Consider the following 18,333-nt stretch of genomic DNA (forward strand, 5'->3'; position numbering starts at 1 on the left):
AACATTTTCAAAAAATTATAAAACTTCCATAATATTTTAGAATCAGAAGCAGAAATAATTCACTGATTACTTCCTGAAGGAACTTACAAAATGAAAACTCTAAGGAATAGTATCACCAAATTCCCAAGGCAAGAGATTCTATATTTATAAGAAGGATAAACTCAGCAAGAATGTCCATTATCACCACTGTTATTCAATATTGTATGTTATATCAAATATGTTTTATCAAAAAGACAAGAAAAAGAAATGGAAAGGATAAGAAGAGGCAAGGAGGAAACAAAATTATCACTCTTTGCAGATAATATAATAGTATACTAAAAGAACCATAAAGAATCAACTAAAAAACTAGTTGAGAGGAAAGGACAGAGCCAAGAGGGTAGAGAAAGTACATAGAGTTTCCTGATCACCAAATTTCCCTCTAAATAAGTTTGATATAACTGCTCAAAATGAATTCTAGAGCAGCAGAACTCACAAAAGGATGAATGGTTAAAGGATATGAACAAAGTAATTAAAGGGATCTATAGTCCTGTGGAAAAAATGCTCTAAACCATTATTAATTAGAAAAATTAAAATAACTGAGGCACCACTCTACACCTATAAGATTTGCTATTATGACAGAAAAGGAAAATGACAAACTTGGAAAGGATATGGGGAAAATGAGCTACTAATGCACTGTTGGAAGAGTCATGAACTGATTCAACCATTCTGGAGAGCAAATTGGAACAATGCCCAAAGTGCTATAAAATAATACATATCCTTTGACCCAAAGAGATAAAAAACAAAAAGGGAAAGGACATAAATATTTAAAGCATTTTTTTTACATTGGCAAAGAATTGAACCATGAGGTTCAAGGGAATGGCTTCGTAAGTTGTATAATTGCAATGGAATACTATTGTGCAGGAAGAAATGATGAGCAGAAAGATTTCAGTAAAATCTGGAAAGATTTACACAAATTGATGCAGAATGAAGTAAGAAGAACCAGGAGAACAACTGTACACATTAACAGAATTATTGTATGATGAACAATTGGTAATAAATTAGCTATTCTCAATAAAACAGTCATCTAAAACAATCCTAAAGGGCTCATGGAGAGCAAAGGATTTGGGCTATCTGCTTCCAGAGTGAAAACTGATGGAATCTGAATCCAGACCAAAGCATACTATATTTCATTTTATTAATTTGTTTTGTTTGCTTCCACAAAAGGACTAAAATGGAAAAATGTTTTACATGATTGTACATGTAAAATCAATATCAGATTTCTTCCCATCCCAGCAAGGGGAGAGGAGAGGGAAGAAGAGAATTTGAGACTCAAAACCTTTTTAATGTTAAAAATTACTTTTAATGTAATTAAAATATCATTGAGGGAAAATAAAATGTTATCAAACTTAAAAAATAAGTAGTTAAGGAGGGAGGATAGTAGCAATTAGCTATGATTTCCCCTCCACTGCAAAACTTCACCAAAACGAATTGAAACAATTAATAACTTTATCACTTTTAGGATATAAAATAAACCTACATAAATCACTAGCATTTCTACATATTACCACCAAAACTCGACAGGAAGAGATAGAAAGAAATTCCATTTAAAATAATTGCAGATAATATAAAATACATGTGAACTTCCTTCCAAGGCAAACTCAGAGCCTAAATGAACAGTTATAAAATATTTTTCACAGAAATAAAAGCAGGTCTACGCAAATGGAGAAATATTAATTGCTCATATGTAGACTGAATGAATATAATAAAAATGACAATCCTACTTAAGTTATTTACTAATTCAGTGCCCTACCAATCAACCTACCAAATAATTATTTAATAAAGCTAGAAAAAATAATAAAATTCATCTGCAAGAACAAGAGATCAAGAATATCAAAGGAAGCAATGGAAAAAAAATATTAAGGAAGTCAACCTAGAAGAAACAGATTTCAAACTGTGTGTATTACAAAACTTTAATCCTCAAAACAATCTGCTACTGGTTAAAAAAATAAGGTGGTGGATCAGTGAAATAGATTATGTATGCAAAATATGGCAGGAAATGGCCATAGTAATCTATTGTTTCACAAACTCAAAGAGCCAAACTTTGGGGTCAAGAACTCATTTAAGAAAAAAGATCTATTCAATCAGCATTTATTGAGTTCTAGAAATATGCTAAGCTCTAGGGATACAGAGAATAAAATGTAACAATACTTGCTGTAACATAGCTTACATTTTACTTGGATCATATAAAAATGAAATAGGAAAAGTTATTATCTGTAGCAGAGCAAGCTGATACAATTATTTTCATATGACAGAATACACAGGAATAGGGGAATATATAGTATCTGACATTCATTTGACCAGTATCTCTTTATTCTTTGATCTCTCTCAATTAGGACAACTGTAGAGACTAATCATTTGTTAGTCCTTTCTTGGACAGACAGAATTAGCATTATTCCCTAGGTTGGAAGGGAGAAAAAAAGGGTACTGAAAAGGAGGTGGTAGGGACAATCTAAATTAGATCTTTTTCTTTCATGAAATAAAAATGATATTTCTTTACGTTCCTAGTCAGGGAGAATGCCCACCTTTAAGTTAGGTGCACTGACTTGGTGGCATTTTGCACTGACTTGGGAATAAGGTTTTTTCAAAGCTGTGGCAAAAAAGAAAGTAGGAATTGTTCTTTTGAACCCCCAAAATGTCTTCAAATGCTTTATATTTCTTTTTTACAGATGCCAACACACCACTCAGTGTTATCTAGCTTGTCTACCTCCCTGGAACTTCTTCCTGAAATGAAGGACTGAGTACCAAGAATGGTACTCCTGGACAAAAGCTATGAATCTCCACTTGTCTTTGGGCAGTTCCTCTAGGACATCTCTGAATCTCACACTTTTCAAATTCTCAGATACGGTGGGACTTATCTAGGTCTGTGTTACAATTCAAAGTGATGTAATGTCCACTTTGAAATAGAAAATCCTTTCTATAATTCCAGGGAAGGAACAGATAGCCCTGTTTAAACAGAAGGTTTCTATTTCCTCCTACACTACAAATTCATTCCTATATAATACTCTTTTCATATCCTGGAGCAAATCTACATATGGTTTCTTTTTCTTTTTTTTTCTTCCTTTTCTTTTAAACCCTTCACTTCCATCTTAGAATCAATATTGGGTATTGGTTCCAAGGCAGAAGAGCAGTAAGGGCTCCAGACAATGGAGGTTAAGTGACTTGTCAAAGGTCAGGCATGGCTCTCAATCCCCTGAACCACTGTAAACATTAAAATTCCTTAGACTTATAAATGTTGGAAATTAAATTTCCAACATTTATAAGTCTAAGGAATTTTAAGGTTTACACCACCCAGATGCTCTCCACATCTGGTTTCTTGCATTCCTTCTCTAACTCTGTGATCCTCTTTCTCATTTCTTAACTCTGGTGGGACAGTCCATTTAATCTCTTTCTCAGATCTTCCAAACTGACCCTCCCTTTTATTGGCAGAAATGATACACATGCATCCTTCTCCTCATCCAGGAATTGTTTTATTTTCTAGAATTCAGTAGACCCAGAGTAAGGAGGTCCTAGGTTAAAATCTAGTTTCAGTTACTTCCTAGCTTTGTTGTCTAGAAGAGAATATCTGCAGTCTGATCTTTTTGGAGATTAGGAAGAAAAGGGAGATAGAAAGCTAGTCAAGTAGGATTCCAGAAGAGTCCATCTACCAGTTGTAGAGCTGGAAGATGGCTACTGTAGAACAGACTCTAAAGAAGAAAAAATGACAAGTTGATACCTGCAGATAGTGTGGCATGGGTCATAATTTGAAGTCAAGACCTGAATTCAGATCCTCTCTCTGATGGTTGATAGTGACCATGAGCAAAGGATTTGACTCTTAAGACTTATGTAAGATTTAGAATTAAGCTTCTTGAGGGCAGGGGTTGTTCCACATTTGCCTTTGTATGCCTGAGATTTACTTGATTTGGTCTCTTGAATTACTGTGAGGAGTGAAATCTGAAATAACTGGCCTCTGTAGAAACAACTGGGCTTAGCATCTAGTTTGCAAGAATAACTGGTTTTTGGCCACTGGGGATTGCTTATAAAAGGTAGGAGTCCTCTAGCTTCAAACTGTGACAACTAGCTTGTCAGGGGTCTTGTCAAAGCTCGTTCATGTGTGATTATTCCCCTTACTCATTAGGCCACTGTCAGGCTAGGCAGAGGCTGATTTCCTTGTGTTAATGTTTTTTTTTTGACTCAGTTTATACAAGTCTTTCTTTGTCTAGGGTACAAGCAGGACTCCTATATATGCCACAACATTATGAAAATAATAGACAATTTCTTTCTTTGGTTCTAACTCCCCTGAAACAAAAATAAGTCTCTTATCCCTTGAGTGATTCTGGCTTCCTTCCTCTCATTTTTGCTTGGTAAATTGAATAAAAAAAAACCCAAAAACAAAGTTCAGACTGACATTCAGAGTAAACAATCAGACATGACTTGCCTCAAAGCTGATCTGCTTAGGGCTGCAATGATGACAGGGGAATGGGTTTTATTCTTTTTCCTTTTTTTTTTTTATCATAAATCAAGGGGGAAACTAAGAAAGGAAGAACTGAATGAGAAATGGGGAATTGGCTTCCCCTCAGGAGGGAAGAAGGATGGAAGTGGGAGTTGGGGATGGGAAAGAAATGTGTTTATGACCAAGTAGATATTCCTCAGTGGCCCCAGAGTCTCCTGTCCCAACTTCCTTCTTCTGGTTTGGGCTCTGCTCTGGCCAGTGCCTTCTTTGGCTCCATTCTCCTCCATGATTTGGGTGCCATGATTTCCATGTGAAATTCAAGCAATGAATGAACCAGCCATGACTTGGTTCCTTGCTTGGAAGGTTCAGAATGAAAATGTGACTGGGGCTTCTTCTTTATAATCCCATCTCTCCAGAATGGTTCCTTCTCTTTCCTTAGCTGCTTTTTTTAGCTTCTTTTTGGAAGTCTCTTCAGGTGAAAAGTCAAAACCACAAGAAACTGTGGATGCTGGGTAGCCTACTTGGCTTGGAAGGCAGATGCTAAGTCTGGCAAGTTTCTAAACAACCCTGAGAAGAGGGTGCCTGCTGTTGAGCACAGGAGGCCAAGGCAAGCTGCTTTGCTCTACTTACCCTCCCCCAACCCCAGGTGAGTTCCTACTGCTTCTGCCCAGCTCTGGACTTCCTCAAGAGTAGCCTCAAGGGGTCCCAAGTGCTGTTTCTTCAGGACCTTGTAACCTAAGGACTGAAGTCTTTTTCTCAATCCTTTCCTGCTGGTCAAATTTACTTCTCAAAGCTGGTTTGAGGGGGGCTTCGATGCTTGGGACCTCAAGAGAACTTTATATTGCTTCCCTTCATGCCAGTGTTGATGATTACGGCATTATGGTTGAGAAACATGTTCTCCTGGGGATATACAAAATGTACCAAACAGGCAAATACACTGTCATTTTGTATCTTTTTTAAAATTTGGGTTTTTAATTTTAATAACTAATTTTCACATAAGCTTTCCACGATCCAAATGGTCTCCCCTCCCTACTGTGTGCTAAGCACTTTACAAATATCTCATTTGATCCTCTAGGACTCTGTGAGGTGGTTGCTATTATTATCCCCATTTTACAGTGGAGAAAACTGAGGCAGATGGAGTTGAGAGACTTGACTAGGATCACACAGCTAATAAGTACCTGAGACCAGACTTGAACTCATGAAGATGAGTCTTCCTGGCTCCTGGCTCAGTGCTCTATCTTCTTCATCATCTAGCTGCCTCTGTGATGGGAAGACTGAGTATTTTATGTGGGGTCAGCAGGTAAACCAGTCCAGCTGGACACTGGAGAGTGTGAAGGGAAATAATGGTTATAATCATAGCTTCAAAACAGGGAGTAGAAAGAGTATCGGAAAAAAATAAAATAAAATGAGGAGACCAGGGTTCAACGACCGGCTCAGACATTTGCTGGCTATGGATATGAAACTGTTTTTTTTTTTTATACCTTCGATGTTCAAGGCCTCTCTGCTCATTCAGAATGTGCTGCTGGATCAGATTCTTGATCCCCACCCTCATCTTTTACAGTGAGCTCTCCCCTTCTGCCTAGTGGTGCCTCTTTTCCAAGATAACATGTTACTCCACCCTTTGTACCGTCCCCCATATCTCCCTCACATGCAGCCAAAAAATTATCATCACCCAGCATGCCTTTCTCAGATCTCTGTGGTTTCCCCCCTTTTTATACATCCCATGTAACTGACAGGCCTCTTTGTATCAAATACACATGGGGTCTTGGCTCATGATCTGTCCAAATGAAACAGAAAAACTCAAATGATCATATACTAATATATGTATTAATATAATAGCTATCCATTATCATGACATGATAAAGATGCCACCATTTAAAATAATTATGTAATAACTATGTTATATCATTAAATATTAAGACATTAAAACTTTCCTGACTCAGTTTCTCTAGTTTGACAGTGACTGTGGGTAAATCATTCTAGGTTTCTGAATCTTGTTTACCAAAAGAGGGAATAATCTCCAAATTATTTATCTCCCATGGGTTGATATGAGAAAGTTCTTCCTAATATTCAAAGTGCTTCAGAAACAAGGGCTATTATTATTCTGGAATTTGCTGTCACCTGTATGTGTGAGCACTGGAGGGGAAAGAGGAGAACTTTGGAAACTGACCTTCAGGTCAGTTAACTTTGGATCCAGAGTAGGGCTGGAGAACAGTTGCAAGGAAGTAAGTGCTTCCGTGGGGTGGGGCTGAAGAGGGCAGGCTCATATGCCAGTGATATAAATACGCATTTAGGGCTTTGACAACACAAAAGCCAAACTCCAGACAAGAATCTGCTTCCAGGGTGAGCTTTATTAGGGTTGGTTGGGGAGGGACCTAACCTGGGACCATTAAAAAGGCTTGTGCCCAATGTATGAGAAGGCTCTCACTAAGCTGAGGAGTTTGGACTTTCTCATATGACAATGGGAGGCCATCGAACGGTTTCTGGGCAGGGGAAGGATTTTGGCAGAACTGGGATTTAGGAAGACAGCCATGGCAGTGAGTACAGAATGGATGGGGTTAGTGAGAGGGTCAGGACTAGAGGCAGGAGAGAGGTAATGAGAAATCTGAACTGGGTTAGTCGTTGGGAGAGAGAATGGGATTAAACCATGAATTATGATCGAGGCTGAATTATTTGGAAGAACAGAAAGAGTCTTGGATTTGTGGCCACAGGACCTGGATTTGAATCTCTTCTCTTCTATTTTCTACCTCTAACTACTTAGGTATGCTTCTTAACTTCTACATATCTCAGTTTCTCCTTCTATGAAGCGAAGGAGTTGAAGTAGACACATTTTTAAGTTCTTTCCAGTTCTAAGTTTGCTGACTATCAAGTCTTGTCAACTGATCTAACATGGAATAGTGAAAGAAAAAGAGGAAACAAAGCTGGCAAGGCTAGTGAGGACCAGATTGTAGATGGGTTTGAATGCTCTGCTTCTGTTCTCAGTGTTGCCATCTGTAAAATGGGGATAATAATCTTTACATGAGGTGGTTGTAAGGAAAGGACTTTGTAAATCTTTAAGTGTTAGATATCTTATTTTCCCAGTTCCATGTAAAACAATTTTCATCATATGTTTTTTGAAATGATGAGATCAAATTGTTTCCCTCCTCCCTTCCATTCTCCCTCTTGGAGATAGTAAGCAATTTGATCTGAGTTATACATGTATTATTACATCAAATTCTCATTCTTATTTTTCATGATCAGTATTTGGGTAGCTTTGGGTGGAGAAGGGAGAGCTGAAGGGACCTCATAGTGGTGGGGGCTCCCGGGCTGGGCTCTGGGGCTATTGGAAATGAGAGGGGAACCCAGTGAAGGTCTTGAACCTCAGTTTTCCCTATTGTATATCTAGGTATAGACAACAGAGGATCATGAAAATTCTCATCTCTGTCCTGCTGGGAACCTTGTTGTTTGTGGAGTCAGGTGAGACCTTGGGAGTCTGGGTGGGAGATCCCAAGCCTTGGAAGGAGGCAGACAGATTGCTAGGATGTTTTCTGCCTTTTTCCTAGTGACATAAGAAAATCCAAAGGAAAATGAGGGATTTGAGACCCGGGTCAGGGTTGGGGTGGGGGAGGATGAGCTGGAACCCATAGGGAAGTTTAAGGGGCAGCTTATAGAGGAACCTATCCTTTTGACCAGGGTAGAGTCAGAGGAGGAGCAGCTGCTTTTCTTGCTTGCAGTTGGGAAGGGTGATGGGAAAGGAGCACTCACTGTTTGCTGTGTTTTTGTGAGCTCAGTTGTCATGCCTGAAAAATCTTTTGATTGTGCATGCGGTGAGAAGTGCTTTGTTTTTTGGAAGCTAGTGTATTTGTTTTTACATTTATTTTTTTTTATTTGTCTTTTTTTAAACCTTTACTTTGTGTCTTAGAATCAATACTGAGTATTGGTTCCAAGGCAGAAGAGACATAAGGACTAGGTAACTGGGCCTAAGTGACTTCCTCAGGGTCACACAGCTAGGAACTGTCTGAATGTAGATTAGAACTCAGGACCTCCCATTTTCTGGTCTGGCTCTCAATCCACTGAACCATCTAGCTGCCCCTAGCTGATATAGTTGAGTTGAGTGAACTGTGTGTGTGTGTGTGTGTGTGTGTGTGTGTGTGTGTGTGTGTGTGTGTGTTTGCACACAGGCACACATGTGTGTGCCTCTGTGCTTCTGCTCATGTTTGGGCACTCAGTGAATTGTTTGTAAGCACAGTGAATTCACATTTGTGAACCCAGCTGAATGATGTGTTATTGTGCTGGTGGTAGGGTCCTGGGGAATTCTTCTTGTTCTTAGCCCTCTCTTCCAAACCTTGGGGAAGCCTCGGGTCCAGGTTGTAGGGAAGGAGACAGCTCTCCTAAAGACACTCCCTTGCTTTTGGGTTTGGGTTCTTGGGGTCTTCCTGGCCCAGAACTCTCATGAGGTGTCCTTGGGATGCTGGGTGCTCTCTCTGGCAGGGCTGCTGCTCTGACCCACATGTGCTTCTCTACAGCTCAGAGCCTGAGGTGCTATGTTGGCGTTGGGGTGAATAAGAGAGACCTCCGTACAACTAAGACCTGCAGGAGTGGTGAATCCTTCTGTGGCAAAATTGTGATGACTCCAGAACTCGGTGAGTCTTGTTAGAGGCAGGCCAGGGCTCAGAGCTTCAGCTATGGGATGGGGAGGTTGGAGTATGAAGCCATGGGATATGTGAGTATGGGAAGAAGAGGGTTACTATTTTATTTTATTCTAAAATTATTTCTTTCAAAGTATTTCCCCGTGGTTACATGAATCATGTTGTCTCCCTCCCTTCTTCCCTCCCCGCTCCTGGAGCTGCCAAGCACTTCCACTATATATGAATTATATATGAATTATCACGCAATACCCATTTCCATATTATTCATTTTTGTAATCAAGTAATCTTTTAAAAACCAAAACCCCCAATCCTCTACCCATATAAACAAGTGATAAATCATTTCTTTTCTTCTGTGTTTCTGTTCCCACCATTCTTTCTCTGGGTGTGGATAACATTCTTTCTGATGGGGGAAAAACTGCCCGCAGCTCCCCCACAAGAAAGGAAAGATAGAAAGTTATTTCCTTGGGGAATGTAACTAAGCCGTGGGAATGGGAAGAGAGAGACTATACACTGAATCGTATGAAAATCGAGCTGCACAGACCCAAGCTCCGTCTTCCCACTTCACCAGGAGATGAGACAGTGAGAAGACCTTAAAACAACATCATGGGAATCAGGAATGAGTTTAGAGATCAGTAGAGTGGAAAGCCAAGGGCCTCTTAGTATCAGGGTTCTAAGCAGGGACCTCTCAGGCTAGAGGAAAGGAGATTAAGAAGGAAAGGTGTTTCAGAGAGATAGAGGAAGTTCCATGAGAATAGCTGAGCATGGCCAGAGGCCAAATTCCAGGAGGGAGAGAGATAAGGGGTAGAGGATAGAAGTGAGGCAGGAAGCTAAGTGGGCAAGTGAGAGGGACTGGTCCTATGTGCTTGCCCTTTATTGACATTCATATGCAAAGATACATAATGCATATTAATTGGAGACATAGTGGATTGTCATTGGTTCAAATGTAAATCGTGACAAGATAAAGGCACCTCAGTGAGAAGGGTGGGTGTTAAAGAGTAAAGAGACATTAAAAAAAAGAAAAAAGAGATCATACTGGATCTGGAAACCTTAAACATGAAATTTCCTTCTATTCCACAGGGTCTAATACAAATGTATCCATCTTGGATTGTACTACTTCTTGTGCGGAATTTAAAAACTCAAAATCACAGTTAATAAGAGGCTTTGTGGATGCATCCTGTTGCAGCACTGACCTGTGTAATGGGGTGGGTCTGTTCAAGGGCAACCCTTGGGCCCTGGCAGGGGCACTCCTCTTTAGTCTGGGGATTGCCCTTCTCTGGATGGGGCTGTAAGAACCCTCCTTCCTCACCAGTTGCTTCTTACTAGTCCTTCTTTCCGTCACCAAACCCATGAACCTTAGCCCTGATTTGGGGTTAAGAGCTTTAGCATATTTCCAGAGTCCTGGCATTCCTAAGGGGTTAGACATGAAGCTTCCCTGTCTCTTACCCAGTCACCCTTCCTTTCCTCCTTTTCTTTCTTGCAGGATTCCTCTTTAGATCCTAGCTAATCAGTTCCTCCCTTGTTCTAGTGAAAATCCCTGGGTATGATCTCCCTCCTCCCTGCTTTGTGCTTCAGTATTACAGATATGAGGTTCCCTGGGGAGTAGCTCCTGATGCTACTGGGTCCAGTTGGGCAGAATAATAAGTAATTGGGTGCTGAGAAGGCCGCAAAGTCTGAGTTAAAACACCTGAAGCTACCCCTCTTTGCTCATGTACATACATAGTAAATGGCTTGTTGTAAACTGGGATGCCTAAGGCAGGGGTAGACAGGATAGCCTGTTTTATATCTGATAGAGCTGACAAGTGTACTGGCTCTAATTTGAGGGTTTCAGGGAATGAATCCCTTGTTAGTGCTATAAGGGGTTTAGTAATTTCCCCATAGCAAGGAATCCATTGTCTACAAAACCCTGTTGCTCCCAAAATTGCTCTCAACTGTTTCTTAGTGGTAGGAGCACTTAAATTTTGAATATTTTCAATTCGTTTCAGAGAAATAGAGTGGGCACCCACAGTCAGGATGAACCCCAAATATTCTACTTTAGGGAGACCCCAATGAACCTTATCCTTAGAGATCTTATGCCCTCTTTTGTGCAATTCCATAAGAAGGTGTTTACTATCTTCCTGACATGCTTCTGTGTCTGTTGAAGCCAAGAGTAGATCATCTATGTATTTAATTAATTTGCTATTTTAAAATGTTATATTATCTGTGTCTTGGCTCAAGATTTGTGCAAATAAACTCGAGATTTTTACGAACCTTTGTGGCAGTTGACTCCATGTATCTTGTTGCCCTTCCAGGTGAAAGCAAAGATATGCCTGGAATTTTCATGTATAGGTATGGAAAAGAAGGCCAAGTACAAGTCTGCTACTATAATGTAGCTGTGTTAGGAATAGAGGAAATAATAGTATTTATATTGGAAACTACGGAGTGTCTGTTTATAACGTGGTTGTTCAAAGCCCTCAGATCCTGTACGAATCCATAGAGGTGCTTGTCATCAAGCCTACTTTTTGTTTTTTTAATGGGAAGGATGGGCGTGTTGTATTCAGATTTACAAGGGATTATTATTCCCTGTTCAATTAATGAGTTTATTATCCACAAGCAGAGGATAAACTATGGGAGTAAAAACACCGTTGAAAAGCAACAGCTTGACTACTGGGGTGGAGGGGATATGACTGAGGAGAGACTCTAAATGAACACTCTAATGCAAATACCATCAACATGGAAATGGGTTTGAATCAAGAAAACATGTGATACCCAGTGGAATCGCGCGTTGGCTATGGGAGAGGTGGTAAGAAAAGAAAATGATCTTTGTTTCCAATGAATAATGTTTGGAAATGACCAAATAAAATAATGTTTAAAAATGAGTTTATTACTAGGATAATACCCTCAATTTACTCTTTTGAGAAGGAATATTGAGGAATGGAAGGAGGTGGGCTGGATTTAGTTTTAATCTGCACAGGAACAGCTGATTTAAGTAAGCCTACATGGGAAGGTGATGTGGCCCAAAGAGACTCCAGTATATCTTCAGGTATTACAAAAGTGGGAGGCTCTTTTGCCTCTTCTCTCCCTCTCTCTGCGAGAAGTACAAGGAGCAATTTTAAAGATTCCTCAGGTACTTCCAATGATAAGGAGCCATCTGGGGCACAAATTATTGTGGCTTGTAGTTTTCATAGTAAATCCCTCCCCAGCAAGTTTGTGGGGGATTAAGGCATTAAAAGAAAAGAATGTTCAACAGTTAGGGGTCCCATGCATACCATGGGAGGAGAAAGTTTTGGGACCTTTAAAGGTTTTCCTGATATACCTACTACATTTAGAGAGCCAATAGAGTCACATTTTGAGTCTGGTTTGCTTACCAAAACTGACCTAGATGCCCCAGTGTCCAAAAGACAATTGTAGTATGAATTTCCCACCTTTAAAGTGACATGAGGTTTCTTACTATGTGGGGGGGGGGGCATGTATAAGGATTACTGGCATTAAAATATCAGGGTCTGGAAAATCAAAAGTTTCACTCTTTGATTCCAATGCCCTTGCCTCCCCCCTTCACACCTTCATAAATATGCTTGGGCAGTTTTTTGGGATTCCCCCATGCTGATGGGGATTCTCACCAAGAGTATAGCATGGACAAGCTCCATTTTAAAAATATATTTTTGTTGGGCATTGTATTGAGTATTATCATTTTCCTCATTTGGAGCACTGTCATTATTTTGATTGGCATTAGGATTCCTATCATTATTTCTAAAGTTGTTATTATTTCTTTTTTCCTGTAGCCAGCTCCTACAGACTATCATTACATTGCCTCTCTTCCCACAGAAGTGGCAGGTTACTGATTTATCTGTGGATTCCTGCAAAGGGGCTATGGTTTCTCTCTTATTTTTCAATTGTCTCTTTAACATTTCAATTTCTTTCTTTAAGTCTTCTACTAATGTATTGTGTTCCTCAGATCTTTCTGCATGACCCTTATAAATATGGGCTGCTACTCTCCTGAATTCTTCGAGGTCCATAGAGTCCCAATTAGGACAGCTAGTCTTAAAGTAGTCTTTTACCACTGAATAACAATTCTCAAAGAATTGCCTACGTTTTTGCCTAATGTCCCTTTCTCTGGACAAATCAAGGTCCATATATGTATTTCCTACATCAATAAGTCTGTCCATAAACTGGGAGGGGGTCTCATTAATTTCTTGTTGGGTTCTTTCAAATTTTGACCATTTTCCAGGTCTATCAGTGCAAGCTCTCATGGCTGTCAATAATGCTTCTCTGGCCTAGTTTAGTTTTGTATGATCTAGTTCAACATTGGGGTTCCAGTGTGGATTTTCAGTTGGCCAATCATTTGCTCCTCTACCTCACTTCTGATTAGCCAGAGAGATGACATTATTTTTCTCTCTCTTTGTCAGAAATTCTTCTAATAAATTTTCAACATCCATCCAAGTGGGGTCAAAAGTTCTGAATAGCTTCTCCATTTTTTTTATAATTAATATTGGTTCTTCCTCAAATGACGGTAGATCTTCCTTGAATTTATTTAAATCGTCAGGGTTAAAAGGTGTATGGTGTCTTATAGATACCAAGTTCCCATCTTTATTGAAAGTCGGAACTTCCCTTAAAGGAAATAAACTACCTGAATTTTCTTGTGTTTCTGTTTCTAGGCTTCTTGCTCCATTCTCAATGGGGTAGGTATGAGAAAGGGAAGGTTTGGTCACACTGAGGGGGTGGGTTTGTTGTTGTCCCATAGTGCCAGAAGGATGAGAGGTAGGAATGGTATGGGAAATGAATTGGGCAGGGTGGGAAGGAGGGGCAAAGGAAGAAGGGTCAGTAGCTGGGGGAAAGGATGCAGAGGGGTTAGGGTAGGAGGCTTGGGCAGGGTGTGAACTTAGATGTGAACTTAGGGTATAGGGGATGGGGTAGTCAGTATGGGTGGGGGGAGGAATGGGTTGGGTAGTAGTAAGTTGGGTGTGGGAGGGGCTCATTTGTGAACTAGGAGCCATATTGTCCAGAGCAGAGTGGGACAGAGATTCTGATAATGAGGAAGTATGGAGAGATAAGTCACTCCTATACTGGGATGTTAATGAGTCACTTTTAGTGCTTTTCATAAAAGCTATGAGCTCCCCCAAACTTTCCTCTATAAACTTAAGCCGAGTATTTAGTTCTTCTTTTTTTGGAGCAATCGGTTGGTTTGACTGGGAAATGGGTTTTTCAAGAGGAGACTGACCTGAATCTCTTATCTGATTCTCTAGCTTATGTATGGTATTTTCCAGGTTTATCTTAGAGAAAATTAGATACAATATTATAGCTCCAACAAGTAAAATCTCAACCAGGAGCAGTGTGGAGTATAGCCATTGCCATACATAAGCTGGGATTATGAAACAGACAAAAACTAAGTTTGTACTGTAAAAAGAACAATGTATTTACTGAAAATCCTGAAAAGCCAGCTGTTAACTATGTTGTAAAGTAGTTGTAGCCACATTTTCCTAAAGTCAAAAATTAAGTTGTCTGTAAATCACAAAACATGTGGGGAGCAGGATAAGGCCAAAACTTCCTCCAGGTTTCCCTCACTCATAATTAAGAGTAATCTAGGCAGTTGTTCTCTGAGGGAACGGGGGTTTGTAGTTAAACAGCTTCCCCAGTCCTGCTGCCTTTTGGTTTAAAAAAAAAAAAGAAAAACAGCTATATTCTATCTAATTTAAGGAGAGAGGGGAAAAATCCAAATTTACTTACCTCTACAGCTGATCAAAATAATCTATTAAAAGCTGAATTTAGGTGATAGAACTATTGAGGAATAAACAAGACTAGAAGCTGGTACTTTGAAAAAACAGACAAAATAGACAAAGCACTGGTCAATCTAATTAAAAAAGGAAAAAAGAAAGGCAAATTAACAGCATCAAGGATGAAAAGGGGGACCTCACCTCCAACGAAGAGGAAATTAAGGCAATCATTAAAAACGACTTTTACCAACTATATGGCAACAAATATACCAACCTAGGTGATATGGATGAATATCTACAAAAATATAAATTGCCTAGACTAACAGAAGAAGAAATAGATTTCTTAAATAATCCTATATCAGAAACAGAAATCCAACAGGCCATCAAAGAACTTCCTAAGAAAAAATCCCCAGGGTCTGATGGATTCACCAGTGAATTCTATCAAACATTCAAAGAACAACTAACCCCAATACTATACAAACTATTTGACAAAATAAGCAAAGAGGGAGTTCTACCAAATTCCTTTTATGACACAAACATGGTACTAATTCCAAAGCCAGGCAGGCCAAAAACAGAGAAAGAAAACTATAGGCCAATCTCCCTAATGAATATAGATGCAAATATCTTAAATAGGATACTAGCAAAAAGACTCCAGCAAGTTATCAGAAGAGTCATTCACCATGATCAAGTAGGATTTATACCAGGGATGGAGGGCTGGTTCAATATTAGGAAATCCATCCACATAATTGACCACATCAACAAGCAAACCACCAAAAATCACATGATTATTTCAATAGACGCAGAAAAAGCATTTGATAAAATACAACACCCATTCCTATTAAAAACACTAGAAAGCACAGGAATAGAAGAGTCGTTCCTAAAAATAATAAACAGTATATATCTAAAACCATCAACTAATATCATCTGCAATGGGGATAAACTAGATGCATTCCCATTAAGATCAGGAGTGAAACAAGGATGCCCATTATCACCTCTATTATTTGACATTGTACTAGAAACACTAGCAGTAGCAATTAGAGAAGAAAAAGAAATTGAAGGCATTAAAATTGGTAATGAGGAGACCAAGTTATCACTCTTTGCGAATGATATGATGGTCTACTTAAAGAATCCTAGAGAATCAACCAAAAAGCTAATTGAAATAATCAACAACTTTAGCAAAGTTGCAGGATACAAAATAAACCCACATAAGTCATCAGCTTTTCTATATATCTCCAACACAGCTCAGCAGCAAGAACTAGAAAGAGAAATCCCATTCAAAATTCCCTTAGACAAAATAAAATACTTAGGAATCTATCTCCCAAGACAAACACAGGAACTTTATGAACACAACTACAAAACACTCTCCACACAACTAAAACTAGACTTGAACAATTGGAAAAACATTAACTGCTCATGGGTAGGACGAGCCAATATAATAAAAATGACCATCGTACCCAAACTCATCTATCTATTTAGTGCCATACACATGGAACTTCCAAAAAATTTTTTTACTGATCTAGAAAAAACCATAAGAAAGTTCATTTGGAAGAACAAAGGATCAAGGATATTCAGGGAAATAATGAAAAAAAATACAAAGGAAGGGGGCCTTGCAGTCCCAGATCTCAGACTATATTATAAAGCAAAGGTCATCAAAACAATTTGGTACTGGCTAAGAGACAGAAAGGAGGATCAGTGGAATAGACTCGGGGTAAGCGACCTCAGCAAGACAGTATATGACAAACCCAAAGATCCCAGCTTTTGGGACAAAAATCCACTATTTCATAAAAACTGCTGGGAAAATTGGAGGACAGTGTGGGAAAGATTAGGTTTAGATCAACACCTCACACCCTACACCAAGATAAATTCAAAATGGGTGGATGACTTGAACATAAAGAAGGAAACTATAAGAAAATTAGGTGAACACAGAATAGTATACTTGTCAGACCTTTAGGGAGGTAGAGGCTTTAAAACCAAGCAAGACTTAGAAAGAGTCACAAAATGCAAAATAAATAATCTCGAATACATCAAATTAAAAAGTTTTTGTACAAGCAAAACCAATGTAACTAAAATCAGAAGGGAAGCAACAAATTGGGAAACAATCTTCATAAATACCCCTGACAAGGGTTTAATTGCTCAAATTTACAAAGAGCTAAAGCAATTGTACAAAAAATCAAGCCATTCTCCAATTGATAAATGGGTAAGGGACATGAACAGGAAGTTCTCAGCCAAAGAACTCAAAACTATTAATAAGCCCATGAAAAAGTGTTCTACATCTCTTATAATCAGAGAGATGCAAATCAAAACAACCCTGAGGTATCACCTCACACCTAGCAGATTGGCTAACATGACAGCAAAGGAAAGTAATGAATGCTGGAGGGGATGTGGCAAAGTAGGGACATTAATTCATTGCTGGTGGAGTTGTGAATTGATCCAACCATTCTGGAGGGCAATTTGGAACTATGTCCAAAGGGCAATAAAAGACTGTCTGCCCTTTGATCCAGCCATAGCACTGCTAGGTTTTACCCCAAAGAGATAATAAGGAAAAAGACTTGTACAAGAATATTCATAGCTGCACTTTTTGTGGTGGCCAAAAATTGGAAAATGAGGGGATGCCCTTCAATTGGGGAATGGCTGAACAAATTGTGGTATATGTTGGTGATGGAATACTATTGTGCTAAAAGGAATAATAAAGTAGAGGAATTCCATGGAGACTGGAAAGACCTCCAAGAAGTGATGCAGAGTGAAAGGAGCAGAACCAGGAAAACATTATACACAGAGACTGATACACTATGGTACAATCGAAGGTAATGGACTTCTCCATTAGTGGCAATGCAATGTCCCTGAACAATCTGCAGGGATCTAAAAAACACTATCCACAAGCAGAGGATAAACTATGGGAGTAAAAACACCGAAGAAAAGCAACTGCTTGACTACAGGGGGAAGGGGATATGACTGAGGAGAGACTCTAAATGAACACTCTAATGCAAATACCAACAACATGGAAATGGGTTTGAACCAAGAACACAAGTGATACCCAGTGGAATCGTGCGTCGGCTATGGGAGAGGTGGTGGGAAGGGGGTGGGGGTGGGGGAGGAAAAGAAAATTATCTTTGTTTCCAATGAATAATGTTTGGAAATGACCAAATAAAATAATGTTTAAAGTGAAAAAAAAAAGCTGAATTTAGGGATAGTCACAGTAGAGAAAAAGTGTAGGAAAGTTAAGAAGATTAAAGGTATTTCATCCCTTTGTGGTCGCCAAAACTGTAAAGGATATGTAGCAGTCCAGTCCATATGTATAATTAAGATGTAAGGATTGTGTATGGACACATGGCCATTCTTGCGCATGGCAATGAACTCTGATCCCAGCATTGCTAAGTTTAAGGCGTGAAAACTTAGATCCCTTTGTCTTATCCATGCTGGGATAAACTCCACCTTACCTTGTTTGAATCTACACCTGAACCAATCAATATACTCTGTATTCATGTTTATGCATTAAGCATCTTTGCATATCAAAGATATGCAAAAAAGGAGCAGCCCACAGGCACCTCTC

The 18,333-nt window shown here is 39.2% G+C and overlaps 1 protein-coding gene across 3 annotated transcripts; it reads left to right on the plus strand.

The window, feature by feature from the left end:
• The first annotated feature begins 6,714 nt into the window (after positions 1–6,714).
• LOC103105207 (lymphocyte antigen 6H-like) lies at positions 6,715–11,342 on the plus strand. 3 transcript variants are annotated; one of them, XM_056822975.1, is made up of 5 exons: positions 6,777–6,811; positions 7,132–7,229; positions 7,854–7,924; positions 8,974–9,090; positions 10,174–11,342. In XM_056822975.1, exons 3-5 carry the CDS (start codon positions 7,873–7,875, stop codon positions 10,383–10,385), a joined length of 381 nt encoding a protein of 126 aa, XP_056678953.1. In that variant the 5' UTR covers positions 6,777–6,811; positions 7,132–7,229; positions 7,854–7,872; the 3' UTR covers positions 10,386–11,342. The 3 variants fall into 3 exon arrangements, with proteins under 3 accessions (XP_056678952.1, XP_056678953.1, XP_056678954.1); XM_056822974.1 differs by lacking the exon at positions 7,132–7,229 and having other exon boundaries at positions 6,715–6,811; XM_056822976.1 differs by lacking the exons at positions 6,777–6,811; positions 7,132–7,229 and adding an exon at positions 6,854–7,005.
• The last annotated feature ends 6,991 nt before the right edge of the window (positions 11,343–18,333 follow it).

The sequence above is a fragment of the Monodelphis domestica genome, chromosome 3, assembly GCF_027887165.1.
Source record: "Monodelphis domestica isolate mMonDom1 chromosome 3, mMonDom1.pri, whole genome shotgun sequence".
In the NCBI taxonomy this organism is placed as follows: Eukaryota; Metazoa; Chordata; class Mammalia; order Didelphimorphia; family Didelphidae; genus Monodelphis; species Monodelphis domestica.